The sequence below is a fragment of the Carcharhinus amblyrhynchos genome, chromosome 7 (genome assembly GCF_965287045.1).
Source record: "Carcharhinus amblyrhynchos chromosome 7, sCarAmb.v2.hapA, whole genome shotgun sequence".
In the NCBI taxonomy this organism is placed as follows: Eukaryota; Metazoa; Chordata; class Chondrichthyes; order Carcharhiniformes; family Carcharhinidae; genus Carcharhinus; species Carcharhinus amblyrhynchos.
Window position 1 is genome coordinate 104,377,999 of NC_137330.1, and position 19,691 is coordinate 104,397,689.

The window sequence follows — 19,691 nt, forward strand, 5'->3', positions numbered from 1 at the left end:
CTCTGCTCTCGTTTCGACAGCTGTGACAAATTCCAACACAGTTTCTTGAAAACAGATTCCAAATTCAGATTTGCATTTTGATAACAACTATTCAGTTCTTCCTCGGGCCATACCCTACGTGTGCACCAAAGTTCATTCAAATGTGTTTATTAAAATGGAATAATGAATAGGGGTGAGAACATTAATTTCACCCATCTTCTGTGAGCAAAGTAATAAATGTTTCAGAATACAGATATACGAATAGTCATTTTTTTTGGTTTGCACCACATTGCTGTTTGTTAGTGGTAATTTTGCAGAAAAATGGGTTTCTTTTACTTATTCTTGCATTGGATATAGAATCATAGAAATTTACATTGCAGAAGGAGGCCATTCAGCCCATCAAATCTGCACCGACCTCAATCCCACCCAGACCCTATCCCCATAACCCCATGCATTTATCCTAGCTAGTCCCACTGACACTAAGAGGCAATCCAACTAACACACTTTGGAGTATAGGAGGAAACCGGAGCGCCCGGAGGAAACCCACGCAGATACAGGGAGAATGCGCAAACTCCACACAGACAGTGACCCAAGCTGGGAATGAACCCCGGTCCCTGGCACTGTGAGGCAGCAGTGCTAACCATTTCCCTAATATTGACTGGGACTTCCTTACAGCGAGAGGCTTAGATGGGACAGAAAATGTTATGTGCATATAAGGGAGTGTCTTGAAGCAGTATATGGATAGTCCAGCTACAGGAGGGCCCATAGTGGACCTTGCATTGGCAAATGAGCCTGGTCAGATGTCAGACCTTTCAGTGGGAGAGCATTTTGGAAACAGTGATCACTGCTCCTTAAGTTTTAAGGTAGCTATGAATAAGTCAGGAGCTTGTATGAAGGTACTAAATTGGGGGAGGGCAATAGGGACAGAATTAGGCAGGAGCTAGGGACAGTCAACTGGGAGCAGCTGATATCGGGCCAGTCTACATTTGACATGTGGGAATTGTCTAAAGGCTTACTGATCAGTGTTCAGGACCGCATGTTCCTGTATGGAAGATCAAAGATGGTAAGCTAAGACACCTTGGATAAAGAGGGAAGTTGTGAATTTAGTTAAAAGGGAAAAAAGAAAGATATGAGAGGTTTGGGAAGCTAAAATTAGACAGGACCTGTGAGGAATATAAAGCAAACAAGAAAGAACTCAAGCAGGGAATTAGGAGGACAAGGAGGAGCCATAAAATGACCTTGGCAAGTCAGGTTAAAGATAATCCCAAGGCATTTTGTGCATACATTAAAAACAAGATAATAACTAGGGAGAGGATAGGACCACTCAAGGATAAAAGAGAGAACTTGGAAGCAAAGGACATGGACGAGATCCTAAATGAGTACGTTGCGTTGGTATTCACCGAGGAGAAGGACATGGAGGATAGTTAGATTAGTGTGGAGCATCCTAATATGCTGGGGCATTTTGAGATGAAGAAATAGGTGGCGTTGAGTCTCTAAGAGAGCATTAAGTTAGATAAGAACCCAGGGCCCGATGGGATCTGTCCCACGTTATTGAGAGAGGCAAAAATGGAGATTGTTGGATCCCTGACAAAGATCTTTGTATCGTTGCTAACTACTGGTGAGGTCCTGGAGGCCTGGCAAGTAGCTAATGTTGTTCCTCTTTTCAAGAAAGGAAAAAGGGATAATCCAGGAAATTATAGACCAGTGAGTCTTATATCAGTGGGTGGGCAGCTATTGGAGAGGATTCTTAGGGATCGGATTTACGTGCATTTAAAAGAGTATGGCCTAATTAGGGAAAGTCAGCATGGCTCTGTGTGCGGCAGGTCATGCCTTACTAACTTGACTGATTTTTTTTGAGGAGGTTACAAAGGTGATTGATGCAGTGAATGTTGTCTACATGAATTTTAGTAAGGCTTTCGACAAGGTCCCTCATGGTAGGCTCATCCAGAAGATTAAGATGCATGGGATCCATGGTGACTTGGCTACATGGAGTCAGAATTGGCATATCCATAGAAGTCAGAGCGTAATGATGAAAGGGTGCTTTTCTGGCTGGAGGTCTGTGACTGGTGGTGCTCCGCAGGGACCCATATGGGACCTCTGCTGTTTGTGATATATGACTTGGATGAAAACATAGATGAGTGGTTTAGTAAGTTTGAAGATGACACAAAGATAGGTGGAGTTATGGATAGTGTAGTAGGTTATCAAAGGAACAGTGGGATATAGATTAGCTGCAGATGTGGTGGATAAATGGCAGATGGAGTTTAATCCAGGTAAGTGTGAGAAGTTGCACTTTGGGAGATCAAATGTTAAGGGTAAATATACAGTTAATGGCAGGGCACTGAACAGCAGTGATGTACAGAGGGATTCTGGGGTTCAAGTCTCTGAAAGTGGCCACACAAGTAGATGGGGTGATAAAGAAAGCATCTGGCGTGTTTGCCATTATTGGTTGGGATATTGAGTATAAGAGTCAAGATATTAAGTTGTAGCTTTATAAAACTTTGGTTAGGCTGCACTTAGGCCGGGATTTTACTGGTTCGCCCCGCCCATCAATGGGCAGAGCAAGCTGGTAAAGTCGCATGAGAGCCAAGAAATTAGGATCATGCTCGATTGGAGTCATACTTACCACAAATGAAGATGGTTGTAGTTGTTGGAAGTCAATCATCTCAGTTCCAGGGCATCATTGCAAGAGTTCCTCAGGGGAGTTTCCTAGGCCTAAACATCTTAGCTGCTTCATCAATAGCCTCGCTTCCATCATAAAGTCAGAAATGAGAATGTTTGCTGCTGATTGTACAATGTACAGCTCCATTTGTGATTCCTCAGACCCTGTAGCAGCCCATGTTCAAATGCAGCAAGACCTGTGCAATATCTAGGCTTACGCTGACAAATGGCAAGTAACATTTGTGAGACACAAATGCCAGCTAATGACATTCTCCAATAAGATTGCCACTTGACATTCAGTGGCATTAACATTACTGAATTTCCTCACTATCAATATTCTGAGGGTTACCACTGACCAGAAACAGAACTGGACCATCTTATAAATTTTATGCGAGCATGGTGGCACAGTGGTTAGCACTGTTGGCTCACAGCGCCAGGTTCAATTCAGGACTCAGGTGACTGTCTGTGTGGAGGTTGCAAGTTCTCCCTGTGTCTCCGTAAGTTTCCTCCAGGTGATCCGGTTTCCTCCCACAGTCCAAAGATGTGGTGGTTAGGTGGATTGGCCATGCTAACTTGTCTCTTAATGTCAGGGGGATTAGCAGGGTAAATACAGGGGTTACAGGAAGAGTTGTCAGTGTTGGCTTAATGGGCCAAATGGCCTTCTTCTGCACTGTAGGTATTATGATTATAGGTCAGAAGCTAGGAATTTTGCGGTTATTCACCTCCTTGTCTCCCTAAAGCCTGTTCATATCTTCAAGGAACAAGTCAGGAGTGTGAAAGAATACTCTCAACTTGCCTGGATGAGTGTAGCTCCAAAAACACTCAAGATGCTTGACACCATTCACAACAAAACAGCCCACTTGATTGCTATCCCTTCCACAAACATTCAATCCTTCCAGCACCAACAAACTGTGGCATCAGTGCGTACCATACACAAAATGCAGTGCAGAAATTCACCAAGGTTCCTGAGACAGCACCTTCCAAACCCACTGCTACCATATAGAAGGGCACGGGAAGACCACCGCCTGCAAGTTTCCCTCCATGTTACTCATCATCCTGACTTGGAAATAGATTGTCATTCTTTCACCATTGGTGGGCCAATAACTTGGAACTCCTTCCCTATCAGCACTGAGCGTGTACTGACAGCACAAGGATTGCAGCAGTTCACGAGGGCAGTTCATCACCACCTTACTAAGGGTAATTAGGTATGGACAATAAATGCTAGCTTAGCCAGCAGTCCACATACCTTGAATGAATAAAAAAAAATTCATGAGCTGAAGTTGTTTAGTACAGAAGTTGTAAAGTGCCTAATTGGAAGGTGAAGTGGTGTTCCTGAAGTTTATGCCGGGCTTCAGTGACAGGTTGTGTAGCAGATCAATGACAGAAATGTGGGCATGGGAACATGATGGCGAATTGAAATGACAAGCAATAGAAAAGCTGGGGTCAGGCTTGCAGACTGAACAAAGATGTTCCACAAAACGGTCACCTAATCGGCATTCAGTCTCCCCAGAGTAGAGGAGATCAACATTCTAAGCAACAAATGCATTAAAATAAATTGAATGAAGTGCAAGTGAATCACTTCTTCATCTGGCAGTCTTATCTTTAAATGAAGAACCCACGTAATTATTTTCCAAATCTTTGTTGTATGATAGGTACACATATGTTGAATAAAAGAATGGAATAAGCATAAGATAAAGATAGTCCTTTGCTGGAGCTGGTCAAACCATTCATCTCCCCATTATATTCTGTAGCATGGTCTTCAAATACAGCAGAAGTCAATAATGCACATATTCCAGGAGACAACCTTAAAATATCTTATTCTCCTAAAACAATGGTAGAATATTCCAATACATGAGCATATGTGCAATATGAATACTTCTTAGAAAATGAACATTCGCAAACAGTATTTTACAACAATCGACAGACATCATCTGGGTGTTTATATGACAGTACACATTAGACATTGCATCATGGAGATGGACAAATGTTGATGTGTAATCAGTGTTGAATTACACTTGAAATTGCCACACAATTTGAGTCAACTCTCTACTTGTTCCTTTATGAACCAAGTGTTTACATTAATATAGCTTGAAGAATGATTAAGTAGCATCTGCTAACCTTTTAATGCAGTAATATACTACATGGCTGCAAGTGATAGTGCCTGTAAGTGCTCAGTGGGTGAAGAAGTTTAATGTAATGGTGCAATTCAATTTAAGTCACAGTGCCATTCAGAATGTGTTGCTTGGCTGCAATGGCTAGCAGGAGTCTATAAGAAATTTGGGTGGCTTGAAAATGGGGTGGGGAAGTATATACAATACTGTGATATGGCAGCCCAACATATCCGATCGGCTGAATGGATCAGTAGGATTTTGCCTGCCCATTTTTATGATTTCATCCAGAAGGTCCTGAAAAGGGTAGCATTCCAGTTGTTGGCATTTGACATACTGATTGAATTGGTAGAAACAAGCGCTAGATCATTTATGTCCTGTGCCACTAAATTTCTTTGCTATTCTTTCTTGTTCACTCTGAATGTTCAGAAGGTCTAAAGGTTCTGATGAAGGGCCATGGATGTTAAATGCTAACCCTATCTTTCTTTCTCTCCAGATGCAAAGAAAAATCTGTACATTAATCTGAGAAAATTACAGAACATAGACAAAATACATTTTTGAATTTAATTAATGCATTCAATCATTCCAATAAACCACATACATAATCATAAAAATTCAGCAATGTTTTACAATAAGAACTGTAAATGACTTTTTCCTTGTTTATATTGCATTTTTCGGTTCATTCAAACAAAGGTACACAATTGCACAATCTGCTGTCAATAATTGTCCTCTTTCACTATATCACTAAACATTAGACATTTTAAAGAAGCATGAAAGATGTCCTTATTGATTTTTGGTTTTACCTCTCCCAAGGTAGAATAAAAGGTGCACATTATATTAGTCCATAAAATATTAGACTGTTGAATAGAAGAAGTATTATCAATAGTAATTGTTGAATATTAAAATAGATAATAGGAACAAGTCCACACATCGCATTTTAACATACTGAAGATCAGAAAAAAATTACTAATAACATTCTAGTATTTATATTCATTGTAATGTTTTACCTACCTATGTCAAAAGTCATAGCTGCCAAATCTTTTTTTTGATCTTCTGAGGATGATTGCGGATCTTTTGCTGCAGCTGTTTCTAAATCAAACACAAAAATAAAAGCTATTGAAATGATGTAAAATTTTAGACTTAAATATAACTCACTTGTTATCTTATGCTTTGTCTGAAAGTATTTTTTGCAAATAAATGGATTTGAATGTTACACTGAGTTTACAGATTGGCTTCATGTTTCCTTATCATGCAAAGTCAGAACAGACACAAATGCGTTCATGATCTGTTTTGTGCCAAACCTATCGAACCTTGTAGATACTCTTTATTCAGTTGGAAATAAATATTTTAATAGTTTAATTGGCTATTCATGCACTAAATACATAATTCTTTTTCATAATTTGTAGCATTACGTCTGTTTATATACTGAACATGCGAAGTGAATCAAGAGATGTAGGGAGCGGGCAAGAAAGTGGAGTTAAGCCCTGAGATCAACCATGATCATATTGAATGAAAGAACAGCCTCATAGGATTTTCTGATGCTTCCATCTTGTATGTTCTTATATTCTAGCTTAAGGAAAATAAGGAAAGGTTAAGGAAATCTCCTGGTACTTGTTACACTCTCTCCGTCAATGAATCCACAGCACGGATTCGTAAAGGGGGAGTCGTGTTTGACGAATTTATTGGATTTCTATGAGGATGTGACTAGTGCGGTAGACAGAGGGGAACCGGTGGATGTGGTGTTTTTAGATTTCCAAAAGGCGTTTGATAAGGTGCCTCATAAAAGGTTGCTACAGGTTAGGGTGCACAGAGTTGGGACCAAGGTGTTAGTGTGGATAGAGGATTGGCTGTCTAATAGGAAGCAGAGAGTTGGTATCAATGGGTGCTATTCTGGTTGGCGGTTGGTGACTAGAGGAGTGCCGCAGGGATCGATGCTGGGGCCTCAACTATTTACCCTTTATATAGATGAGCTGGAGGAGGGGGCTGAGTGTAGGGTGACAAAATTTGCTGATGACATGAAGATGATTGGAAAAGCAAATTGCGTGGAGAGTGTGGAAAGTCTGCAGAGATCTGGATAGGCTGAGCGAATGGACGAGGACCTGGCAGACGGAGTATAATGTTAGCAAGTGTGAGGTTATCTACTTTGGCAGAAATAATAGTAGGAGGGATTATTATTTAAAAGGTGAAAAGCTGCAGCATGCTACGGTGCAGAGGGGCCTGGGGGTCCTTGTGCACGAGTCGCAAAAACCCAGTCTGCAGGTGCAACAGGTGATCAAGAAAGCAAATGGAATGTTGGCCTTTATAGCGAGGGGGATAGAATATAAAAGCAGAGAGGTCTTGCCGCAACTGTACAGGGTACTAGTAAGACCGCAGCTGGAGTACTGTGTGCAGTTTTGGTCGCTGCACTTGCGGGAGGATATATTGGCCTTGGAGAGAGTGCAGAGGAGGTTCACTAGGCTGATACCAGAGGTGAGGGGTTTGGACTATGAAGAGAGACGAAATGGACTGGGTCTGTACTCGTTAGAGTTTAGAAGGTTGAGGGGGGATCTTATAGAGACGTATAAGATAATGAAGGGAATGGATAGGGTAGAGGTAGAGAGATTTTTCCTACTTAGAAAGGATAGCAGGACTAGAGGGCACAGCCTCAAGATAAGGGGGGTGCAGTTTAGATCAGAGTTGAGGAGGAACTTCTTCACTCAAAGGGTGGTGAATCTCTGGAATTCTCTGCCCGTTGAAGTGGTGGAGGCTACCTCGCTAAATGTATTTAAGTCACGGGTAGATAGGTTTTTGACAGACAGGGGAATTAAGTGTTATGGGGAGAAAGCGGGAAAGTGGAACTGATCCACTTCAGATCAGCCATGATCTTATTGAATGGCGAGACAGGCTCGAGGGGCTAGATGGCCTACTCCTGCTCCTATTTCTTATGTTCTGATGAATCAGTACTCCACCACACTGAAAAAATTACTAATAACATTCTAGTATTTGTATTCATTGTAATGTTTTACCTACCTATGTCAAAAGTCATATCTGCCAAATCTTTTTTTTGATCTTCTGAAGATGATTGCGGATCTTTTGCTGCAGCTGTTTCTAAATCAAACAAAAAATAAAAGCTCTTCAAATGATGTAAAATTTTAGACCTTAAAATATAACTCACTTGTTATTTTTTGCTTTGTCTGGAAATATTTTTTGCAAATAAATGGATTTGAATGTTACACTGACAGTTTACAGATGGACTTCATGTTTCCTTATCATGCAAAGTCAGAACAAGCACAAATGTGTTCATGATCTGTTTTGTGCCAAACCTATCGAACCTTGTAGATACTCTTTATTCAGTTGGAAATAAATATTTTAGTAGTTTACGTGGCTATTCATGCACTAAATACATAATTCTTTTTCATAATTTGTAGCATTACATCTGAATATTTATATACTGAACATGCAAAGTGAATAAAGAGATGTAGGGAGCGGGCAAGAAGGTGGAGTTGAACCCTGAGACCAACCATGATCATATTGAATGAAAGAACGGCCTCATAGGATTTTCTGATGCTCCCATTTTGTATGTTCTTATGTTCTAGGTTAAGGAAAATAAGGAAAGGATAAGGAAATCTCCTGGTACTTGTTACACTCTCTTGGTCAATGAATCAGTACTCTACCACACTAAAAATTACTACTAACATTCTAGTATTTGTATTCATTCTAATGTTTTACCTACCTATGTCAAAAGTCATATCTGCCACATCTTTTTTTTGATCTTCTGGGGATGATTGCGGATCTTTTGATGCAGCTGTTTCTAAATCAAACACAAAAATAAAAGCTCTTGAAATGATGTAAAATTTTAGACCTCAAAATATAACCCACTTGTTATTTTTTGCTTTGTTTGGAAATATTTTTTGCAAATAAATGGATTTGAATGTTACACTGACAGTTTACAGATGGACTTCATGTTTCCTTATAACGCAAAATCAGAACAAGCACAAAAGTGTTCATGGTCTGTTTTGTGCCAAACCTATCGAACCTTGTAGATACTCTCTTTTCAGTTGGAAATAAATATTTTAATAGTTTAATTGGCTATTCATGCACTAAATACATAATTCTTTTTCATAATTTGTAGCATTACATCTGAATATTTATATACTGAACATGCGAAGTGAATAAAGAGATGTAGGGAGCGGGCAAGAAGGTGGATTTGAACCCTGAGACCAATCATGATCATACTGAATGAAAGAACGGCCTCATAGGATTTTCTGATGCTCCCATTTTGTATGTTCTTATGTTCTAGGTTAAGGAAAATAAGGAAAGGATAAGGAAATCTCCTGGTACTTGTTACACTCTCTTGGTCAATGAATCAGTACTCCACCACACTGAAAAAATTACTAATAACATTATAGTGTTTGTATTCATTGTAATGCTTTACCTACCTATGTCAGAAGTCATATCTACCACATCTTTTTTTTGATCTTCTGGGGATGATTGCGGATCTTTTGCTGCAGCTGTTTCTAAATCACACACAAAAATAAAAGCTCTTCAAATGATGTAAAATTTTAGACCTCAAAATATAACCCACTTGTTATTTTTTGCTTTGTCTGGAAATATTTTTTGCAAATAAATGGATTTGAATGTTACATTGACAGTTTACAGATGGACTTCATGTTTCCTTATCATGCAAAGTCAGAACAAGCACAAATGTGTTCATGATCTGTTTTGTGCCAAACCTATCGAACTTTGTAGATACTCTTTATTCAGTTGGAAATAAATATTTTAATAGTTTAATCGGCTATTCATGCACTAAATACATAAGTCTTTTTCATAATTTGTAGCATTACATCTGAATATTTATATACTGAACATGCGAAGTGAATAAAGAGATGTAGGGAGCGGGCAAGAAGGTGGATTTGAACCCTGAGACCAATCATGATTATATTGAATGAAAGAACGGCCCCATAGGATTTTCTGATGCTCCCATTTTGTATGTTCTTATGTTCTAGGTTAAGGAAAATAAGGAAAGGATAAGGAAATCTCCTGGTACTTGTTACACTCTCTTGGTCAATGAATCAGTACTCCACCACACTGAAAAAATTACTAATAACATTCTAGTATTTATATTCCTTGTAATGCTTTACCTACCTATGTCAGAAGTCATATCTACCACATCTTTTTTTTGATCTTCTGGGGATGATTGCGGATCTTTTGCTGCAGCTGTTTCTAAATCACACACAAAAATAAAAGCTCTTCAAATGATGTAAAATTTTAGACCTCAAAATATAACCCACTTGTTATTTTTTGCTTTGTCTGGAAATATTTTTTGCAAATAAATGGATTTGAATGTTACATTGACAGTTTACAGATGGACTTCATGTTTCCTTATAATGTAAAGTCAGAACAAGCACAAATGTGTTCATGATCTGTTTTGTGCCAAACCTATCGAACCTTGTAGATACGCTTTATTCAGTTGGAAATAAATATTTTAATAGTTTAACTGGCTATTCATGCACTAAATACATAATTCTTTTTCATAATTTGTAGCATTACATCTGAATATTTATATACTGATCGTGCAAAGTGAATCAAGAGATGTAGGGAGTGGGCAAGAAGGTGGAGTTGAACCCTGAGTCCAACCATGATCATACTGAATGAAAGAACGGCCTCATAGGATTTTCTGATGCTCCCATTTTGTATGTTCTTATGTTCTAGGTTAAGGAAAATAAGGAAAGGATAAGGAAATCTCCTGGTACTTATTACACTCGCTTGGTCAATGAATCAGTACTCTACCACACTGAAAAAATTACTAATAACATTCTAGTATTTGTATTCGTTGTAATGTTTTACCTACCTATGTCAAAAGTCATATCTGCCAAATCTTTTTTTTGATCTTCTGAGGATGATTGCGGATCTTTTGCTGCAGCTGTTTCTGAATCAAACACAAAACTAAAAGCTCTTCAAGTGATATAAAATTTTAGACCTCAAAATATAACCCACTTGTTATTTTTTGCTTTGTCTGGAAATATTTTTTGCAAATAAATGGATTTGAATGTTACACCGACAGTTTACAGATGGACTTCATGTTTCCTTATAATGCAAAGTCAGAACAAGCAATTAATGTTGAGGATGTTCTGAGGGTAGAAAATATTGAAAGCTCAAGATCCAGTATGAAAATAATCAAAAGGATGATTTAATTGTTGGCTGCTATCTCGAGGGGGAAGAACACAAAATGGTAGCTATTATCTTGGTGGCATAGTAGTTAGCACGGCTTCCTCATAGCACCAGGGACCTGGGTTTGACTCCCAGCTTGGGTCACTGTCTGTGCAGAGTCTGCACGTTCTCCCCATGTCTGCATGGGTTTCCTCCAGGTGCTCCAATTTCCTCTCACAGTTTGAAAGACATGCTGGTTAAACAAAGAACAAAGAAAATAACAGCACAGGAACGGGCCCTTCGGTCCTCCAAGCCTGTACTGACAATGCTGCCCGATTGAACAAAAATTCTCAACCATTCCAGGGACCATATCCCTCTATTTCCATCCTATTCATGTATTTGTCCAGATGTCACTTAAAACTCATTATTGTATCTCCTTCCACTATCTCCCCCGGCAGCAAGTTCCAGGCACCACCATCCTCTGTGTAAAAAAATTTGCCTCATATATCTCCTTTAAACCTTGCCCCTTGCACCTTAAATCAATGCCCCCTAGTAATTGACTCTTCCACCCAGGGAGACAGTTTCTGACTATCCACTCTGTCCACGCCTCTCATTATCTTGGAGACTTCTACTAGTCCCCTCAACCCCTGTCGTTCCAGTGAGAACAAACCAAGTTTCTCCAACCTTTCCTCATTGCTAATGCCCTCCATGCCAGACAACATTCTGGTAAATCTTTTCTGTACCCTCTCCAAAGACTCCACATCCTTCTGGTAGTGTGGCGACCAGAATTGAACACTATATTCCAAGTGTGGCCTAACGAAGGTTCTATAAAGCTGCAACATGACTTGACAATTTTTTAAACTCAATACTCCAGTCAATGAAGGCAAGTGTGCCATATGCCTTCTTGAATACCTTCTCCACCTGCATTGCCACTTTCAGTGACCTGTACACCCTGTACACCCAGGTCCCTCTGCCTATCAATACCGTTAAGGGTTCTGTCATTTACTATGTACTTCCTATCTTTATTAGACCTTCCAAAATGCGTTACCTCACATTTGTCTGGATTAAACTCCATCTGCCACCTCTCCACCCAAACCTCCAAGCGATCCACATCCTGAGCTCAACCCATATTGCCTTGCTGTATGAGCACTCTGAGACCATGGTAAAGGGGCAGGTGTTACACTTTCTGTGATTACATGGAAAGGTGCCATGGGTGATGGGAGAGGTGTTAGGTATCAAGTTGGTGAGACAAATTGGTGAGACCATCAATTTGCTGAGACATGACCTTCCCCCAACAAAACCATGCTGCTTGTCATTAACTAGTCGATGTTCTTCCAAATGTGCATATATCCTGTCCCTCAGTATTTTCTCCAAAAGCTTCCCCACCACTGTTGTCAGACTCACCAGTCTATAATTTCCTGGATTATCCCTGCTTCTTTTTTTAAACAAGAGAACAACATTGGCTATTCTCCAGTCCTCTGGAACTTCACCTGTGGTCAAAGAGGAGGTCCCTTGCCTCCCACAGTAACCTGTATTCAATGATGGAACAGGCTCAGGGGGCTGAACTCTTGTGCTGGCATTCCTAAAATAGAATATACTCTTAAATAGGGGAATTTCAGTATCAATCACCAGGAATTAATTGTATCACCATCACTAGTTGAATCCTAAAGGACATAACTGCCAAACTGTGCACACGGTAGATGATCAGAAAACCAACCAAAGGGCACTACCTATTTGATTCTGCCCTGATCAAGTTACTTATCACAGTTGCAAGAGTGACTAGTATCATGTTGTCACACTCCAACATGTTGGGTGGAACCACAACCAAAGTAAGTAGGCTAGATTAAGCTCAGATCCAGAAGCTGGAATTCATGAAGTCCTGTAGGTCATCAGCAACAGCAGAACCAAATCATAATTTCCAACATTATGGAAATGTTATCTTTGCCTCACTCTTCTATCACCATCAAGCTGATGACAAACTCTCCTTCAAAAGGCCAAAAGAGTACAGCATCAGGAACAACATCAGGCGTACATGAAAATGAAGTGTCAACTCGATGAACACAGCAAGGCATGCAAGCTAAAAAACACAACCAGCATATTATCAAATAAATCTAAGCAATCCAACAATCAAAGGATCAAAGCAAAGTTCTGCCACATCCATAATTGGTAGTGGACAATTAAGCAACTAATCATAGAATCCCTACAGTACAGGAAGTCATTCAGCCCATCAAGTCTGTACCAACCACAATCCCACCCAGGCCTTATTCCAATAACCCCATGCATTTACCATGCTAATCCCCCTGACACTAAGGTCAATAGCCCATCAACCTAATCCGCACATCTTTGGACTGTGGGAGGAAACCAGAGCACCCGGAGGAAAGCCATGCAAATATGGAGAGAAAGTGCAAACTTCACACAGAGTGACCCAATCTGGATTTGAACCTAGGACCCTGGCAACTGAAGCAACAGTGCTACCCATGTGCCACCATGCCATCTAAATGGGAAGGGGAAAGAGGTTTCATGAACATCACAGGTTCCATGATAGCACATACCAACATGTATGTGCAAAACTTAATTCTGAACCATTAATGGAATGTACTATAATCACCTTTGCCACATGCCATTTATGAAGATGGGACATTATATTCTGGATCAATGTCACACAATCCTTCCACCAATAGCTCATGGGAGCTAGAAGTAGATAGTATCACTGATACTGGATTTTGCTTTGAGGAAGTCATTGGAGGTGGTATTTTAGTAACAAGGTGGAGGAGTATCCTGAAATAAAACAGCCAAATTGGCATAGAATAACCCCGGCACTGCACACCATACACCATGGCACTGCCAGTCTGGCACACAGGCAGCGCCCATCAGGCACTGGGCAGTACCAAGAGAGGGGCCTAAGAGGGGCAGGGCCAGATATGGGTGGAGGCAGGCCAGAGGGGATAAGTAGGAGGGGAGGGAATTGGTGGAACTCTGCATTGGAGGGTGGGGGCTGATGTAGGACCAGCGATTGGAGGTCGGGGTTGGGGTCAGCCAGAGGTTGGGGTCAGCCAGAGGTCTGGGCCAATGATCGGTAGTCTGGCAATGGGGGCGGTGGGGAGGGGAGGTTGGGGGATTAGTGCAGGCCCAACGGCCCCCTGAGTAATCTGATGCCAGCTTCTTGAATAGGATTAGGACCCCACCCCCGCAGCCCTGCTAGCGTGAATCACCTGAAGCCTCTATGTTGCACAGTGTTGTAAATTCAATTAACTAAGCTCACCCAAAAAATGTCACATTATTGGTATACAGTGCACACTATACAGACAAAGCATACCATTCACAGAGAAGGCAAAGAGAGACTGCAGAATGTAGTGTTACAGTCATTCTTAGGGTGTGGAGAAAGACCAACTTAATGTGAGGTAGGTCCATTCAAAAGTCTGATGGCAACAGGGCAGAAGCTGTTCTTGAGTCAGTTGGTACATCCTCAGATTTTGTATCTTTTTCTCGTTGGAAAAATGTGGAAGAGAGTATATCAGAGGTTCATGGGGTCCTTAATTTTGTTTACTGCTTTTCTGACGCAGCAGAGGTATAGACAGAGTGTATGGATGGGAGGCTAATTTGCATGATGGATTGGGCTACATTCATGACCTTTTGTAGTTTCTTGAGGTCTTGGATAGAAGAGGAGCCATAGGAAACTGTGATATACATAGAAAAAGTGCTTTCTATGGTGCATCTGTAAATGTTGGTGATAGTCATAGTGGACATACAAAATTTCATTAGTCTTCTTAGAAAGTAGAAGCTTTCTTAACTATAGTGTTCATTAGAGGACCAGGACAGGTTGTTGGTGATCTGGACATCTAAAATGTGAAGCTCTCAACCATTTCTACTTCGTTCCTGTTGATGTGGACAGGGGCAAGCTTTCCATTGCGCTTCCTGAAGTCAATGGCTATTTCCTTCATTTTGTTGACATTGAGGAGGAGATTATTGTCATCACATCAGTTTACCAGATTGTCTATCTCTTTCCTGTGCTGTGTCCCGTCATTGTTTGAGATCCGACATGGCCTGATGGGTGCTGAGTAGGGCATCTGATGGGGAGAACGGCCTGAGTTTTTTTTATTCATACGTGGGACATAGGCGTTGCTGGCTGGCCAGCATGTATTGCTCATCCCCAGTTGTCCTTGTTCAAAGGGCAGTTGAGATTTCAGAGTCACATTACTGAGGCTCTGGAATCACATGTCAGCCAAACCAGGCAATGACAGCAGATTTACTTCCATAAAAGGACATTAGTGAACCAGATGGGTTTTTCTGACAATTTAAAATGGTTTCATCGTCAATAGTAGGTTCTTAATTCCAGATACTTTTTATTAAATTCAAACTCCACCATCTGTCATGTGGGATTCAAACCCTGATCCCCAGAACCTTAGTTGAGTTTCTGGATTATGTTACTGATTACACCACTAGGCCATCACTTCCCCAGAGTGGAGGGTCTGAGGGGAGAAGGAAGTCGAATGGAGGGTCTGTTGAATGGAGGGTCTGAGACCAGAAAGGGTCTGAGTGGGGGGTGGGTCACATTGGGTCACCTTCCTGACCAGGTTATGGTGGGGGTTACCAGTTATTTGTGGATGGGGGAGAAGATACCCCTCTTTATAATAGGCCTGTACCTTTTGGAGTTATAAAGAATGGGAGGTGACCTTATTAAAACATGTAAGATCATGGAAGGTCTTGATAGAGAGGATGTTTCCTCTTAATTAGGAGACTAAAACTAAGGGGCAGTCTAAAAGTAAGAGGTCTGCCTTTAATTACAAGGATGAGAAGAAACCTCTCCTCCCAAAGGGTGATTCCCCACAAAGTAATGAGGCCGGACTTTGAACTTGTTCAAGTGAAATTTAGACAGATTTCTTGTAGGTAGTCAAGGGTCATGGAGGAGCAGACAGGAAAATAAAGCTGAGACCACAACCAGATCAGCCATGATCTTATTGAATGGTGGAGCAGGCTTGAACAGCCACATGGCCTTCCCCTATGTTCCTCTGCTCCTAGAACTGTCAAACCCTATATATATACATATAAAAATATATGAGTAAAGAACCAAGAAAATGTGCCTTGTGTGGTGTATCACAAAGCCAACAAACATCAGAGGTATTTAATGCAAAGCTTCTAAGTCCTCTGAAAAGGTTGAAGAAATAAGCATTCTAGCTGAGTGTGCTTTATTAATGTGAGGTGCGAGAATCATTGGTGGGGGGGAGGGGCGATCTTACCGCAAAACTTCTAAGTCCTGAGCGAGCACTAAAACTGGAGAGTTTCAGATCCATTTTTTCGGCAAGGCCACAAGTCCAAACTTATATCACTCTGCTCCAAAAATAATGCACAATCTGTTTCCTGCCAGAAAGGGGAGGGGGTTGGCCTAAGTGTGCCAGAAAGCAATCAGTTCATAGTAGAAGGCACAATCACACATACGCAGATCACTCTATTCTGTTGCACAGAACAGAGAGATCTGTCAGTCAGCTCCACTCCTTGAATATCATGTACCAACCACCACCTCCCGCCTGTCCCCACTGCCCCCCCCCCCCCCCCCCCACCCCACCCTGTGGTCACTTGGGTGAGAAGGCCCTGCCTTCTCAGCTGAGATATTGACCCCCTCAGGCTCCACTCCCCAGCTGATTGGCTCCCCCACCCATCCCTGGTCAATTGTACACTCCCCTCTCCTCCATCCTGATCAATTGCCAACCCCCCCCCCCCCCCCCCCCGGAGTTGATCAGCAGTTACAGAGTGCATGGCTCCCCTGCAACTCAGCCAATCCCAGTTGCAGAGTGTGCAGCTTCCCCCAGCCACCTCCCCTTAGGCCTTGCCTTCTTAGCTGAGATATTGACCCCTCAGACCCCATCACCTTGCACTGGTGAGACAGGCTGGTACAGTCCAGGGAACACTGGCCCCACCCACTGACTTCTTGGGGGGCCTCAATGGCCTCTGGTCCCACTAGTGGGGCCATCACGTCTGCTGCCCATTGCTGAGGACCATACGTGATCCTCACCAGTGAGTACCTTCTCCAGCGAAGTCACTAACACAAGTGAGCCCAGACAATTGTGTCCCAGGGTCACTAATAATATTTAAACCCATATTTAAATGGATTAAAGGCACGAGGCTGATCTTGCCAGAAATCCAGACCTGGTAAGATCATGAGAGGCGAGAAATCGGGTGTGAACCTGATTTCCTGCCTCTCTTAAGATCTTACTGCTCGCTTCGCCGATCGGCCAGTGGGATGAGAAGTTAATATCGCCCATAATGTTTCTGATACAATGTTCAAGATGTCTTAAAACTGCATATTTAATTTTTCAATCCTTAGAGTTTTTAGGGTAAAATAAAATTTAATCAAGTTTTTGTAAATTTTGATTTACAACTACACTATTACTTTTTAATCTGAAAGACAGTCTCAGAACATCTTTTAGCATTATTTGTTCTGGGATCCAGGTTACTAAATTTCAACTTGCATTAAAATAACAGAAAAATATTCGATTCGAAACATTAACTCTTTTTCTTTCTGCCAGATTTGCTGTGTATTTCCATCACTTTCTGATTTTATTCAACTTGTATCTGCAGTTTCTATATGTAATTGAAGTTGCAATGCTACTAAGAAAATGAAATTTAGGTTAAATTAGTTTACAAGAACCTGAACAAGTGTAATCTCATCTCAGAAAAAATGTATGTTGCTGAACTGAATTTATACCTTTTACTTTATCTCCAACTTCTTCATTTTCCTCAGTTATAACTGTGGTCTCCAAACCAGCAAGAGCTGCTTGCCGTTCAAACTCAGCTGTAAAAGACAATGATATGAGTAATAATATGGCTTGAGCAACAAGTGAACTTTTACTGCAATCTCGTTTGAAATAGTAAATAATGGACTGAATTTTGTTCTTGTCATGGGGGTTCTGCAACAGGTGCGAAAGTGAATGAGCAACTCTACTTTGGCTGTTTGTGAGACCCAGGGCCTTATCTCATCAATGGTAACCAGCTAACTGACTGCCTCCAGAGCTGCCATGCCTATTAAGAACAGTTATCTTCCCTGGAGCTGCCAGCCAATCAAAAGACCAGCAGCTCATAAGAACATAAGAACATAAGAACATAAGGAATAGGAGCAGGAGTAGGCCATCTAGCCCTTCGAGCCTGCCCCGCCATTCAATAAGATCATGGCTGATCTGAAGTGGCTCAGTTCCACATTCCCGCCCTCTCCCCATAACCCTTAATCCCCTCTCTTATCAAAAACCCATCAAAAATATTTAGCGAGGTAGCCTCCACCACTTCAACGGGCAGAGAATTCCAGAGACTCACCACCCTTTGAGTGAAGAAGTTCTTCCTCAACTCCGTTCTAAACCGCCCCCCCCTTTATCTTGAGGCTGTGCCCCCTAGTCCTACTATCCTTTCTGAGCGGGAAGAGTCTCTCCACCTCTATCCTACCCATCCCATTCATCATCTTATACGTCTCAATGAGATCGCCCCTCATTCTTCTAAACTCTAACGAGTACAAGCCTAGTTTATTCAGCCTCTCCTCATAGCTCAACCCCCTCAACTCCGGCATCAGCCTAGTAAACCTCCTCTGCACTTCCTCCAAGGCCAAAATATCCTTGCGTAAGTACAGCGCCCAAAACTGCACACAGTACTCCAGCTGCAGCCTCACCAATGCCCTATATAGCCGCAGCAAGACCTCCCTGCTTTTATATTCAATCCCCCTCGCTATGAAGGCCAGCATCCCATTCGCCTTCCTGACCACCTGCTGCACCTGCTTGTGGGTTTTTGCGACTCATGCTCAAGGACCCCGAGGTCCCTCTGCACCGTCGCCTGCTGCAGTTTTTCGCCACGTAAGTAATAATCCTTCCTACTTTTATTCCTACCAAAGTGGACCACCTCGCACTTGCCAACATTAAATTCCATTTGCCAGCTCCTGGCCCATTCGCCCAGCCTATCTAGATCCTTCTGCAGACTCTCCACACCCACCGCGCAATTTGCCGTTCCATTATCGCCGTTCCATTCCTGCACACCGCATTTATTTGCGCGTTAACAGCCGGCCCCACCTCCAGATCATTATTTGGGGGCCTATAGACGACACCCACCAGCGTCTTCCTCCCTTTGCTGTTCCTAATCTCCACCCACAATGATTCCACTTTCTGCTCTTTGGTTCCTATATCATCCCTTACTACCACCCTGATGCTATCCTTAATCAGCAGAGCTACGCCCCCCCTTTTTTCCTCCCGCCTATCCTTCCTAAACACTTGATACCCCTGTACATTCAGCTCCCAATCCCTGTCACCTTGCAGCCACGTCTCTGTAATGGCCACCAGATCATATCCATTTGTGCTGATCTGCGCCACCAGCTCATTCACTTTATTCCAAATGCTTCGTGCATTCAGAAAAAGTGCCTCCATCCCAGCCTTCACCTGTACCCTATTTGCAGGAATGCCACCAACCTTACTCACACCCCCTTACTCCCTTTATTATTGGGACATCCTTGGCCTCTTCCCTTACCTGTACCCTCTCCTTAACTTTAGACCCCGTAATTTCACCTACCCTCGCACCGCGCCCCCCCCCCCCCCACCATTAGTTTAAAGCTCTACAGTCCTATCTACACGATTCGCCAGGACTCTGGTCCCAGCACGGTTCAGACCAACCCCATCCCACCTGTACAGGTCCCACCTACCCCAATACTGGTGCCAATGCCCCATAAATTCAAACCCATTCCTCCCACACCAATCCCTGAGCCACCCATTCACTTCCTTAATCTTATCAACCCTACGCCCGTCTGCACACGGTTCAGGCAGTAGTCCAGAGATAACCACCTTGTCGGTT

At 42.1% G+C, this 19,691-nt stretch overlaps 1 protein-coding gene across 1 annotated transcript in view; it reads right to left on the bottom strand.

Moving 5' to 3' along the window:
• Nucleotides 1-19,691, bottom strand: part of ak9 (adenylate kinase 9) — a 341,329-nt gene that overhangs the window by 201,593 nt on the left and 120,045 nt on the right. Inside the window, exons 14-18 of the mRNA XM_080193447.1 lie at nucleotides 17,578-17,664; nucleotides 10,576-10,653; nucleotides 9,870-9,947; nucleotides 9,164-9,241; nucleotides 5,757-5,858 (exon numbers count right to left, since the gene is read on the bottom strand). Of these exons, the coding sequence (XP_080049573.1) occupies nucleotides 5,757-5,858; nucleotides 9,164-9,241; nucleotides 9,870-9,947; nucleotides 10,576-10,653; nucleotides 17,578-17,664 (423 nt within the window). The remainder of the gene's footprint in view (nucleotides 1-5,756; nucleotides 5,859-9,163; nucleotides 9,242-9,869; nucleotides 9,948-10,575; nucleotides 10,654-17,577; nucleotides 17,665-19,691) is intronic.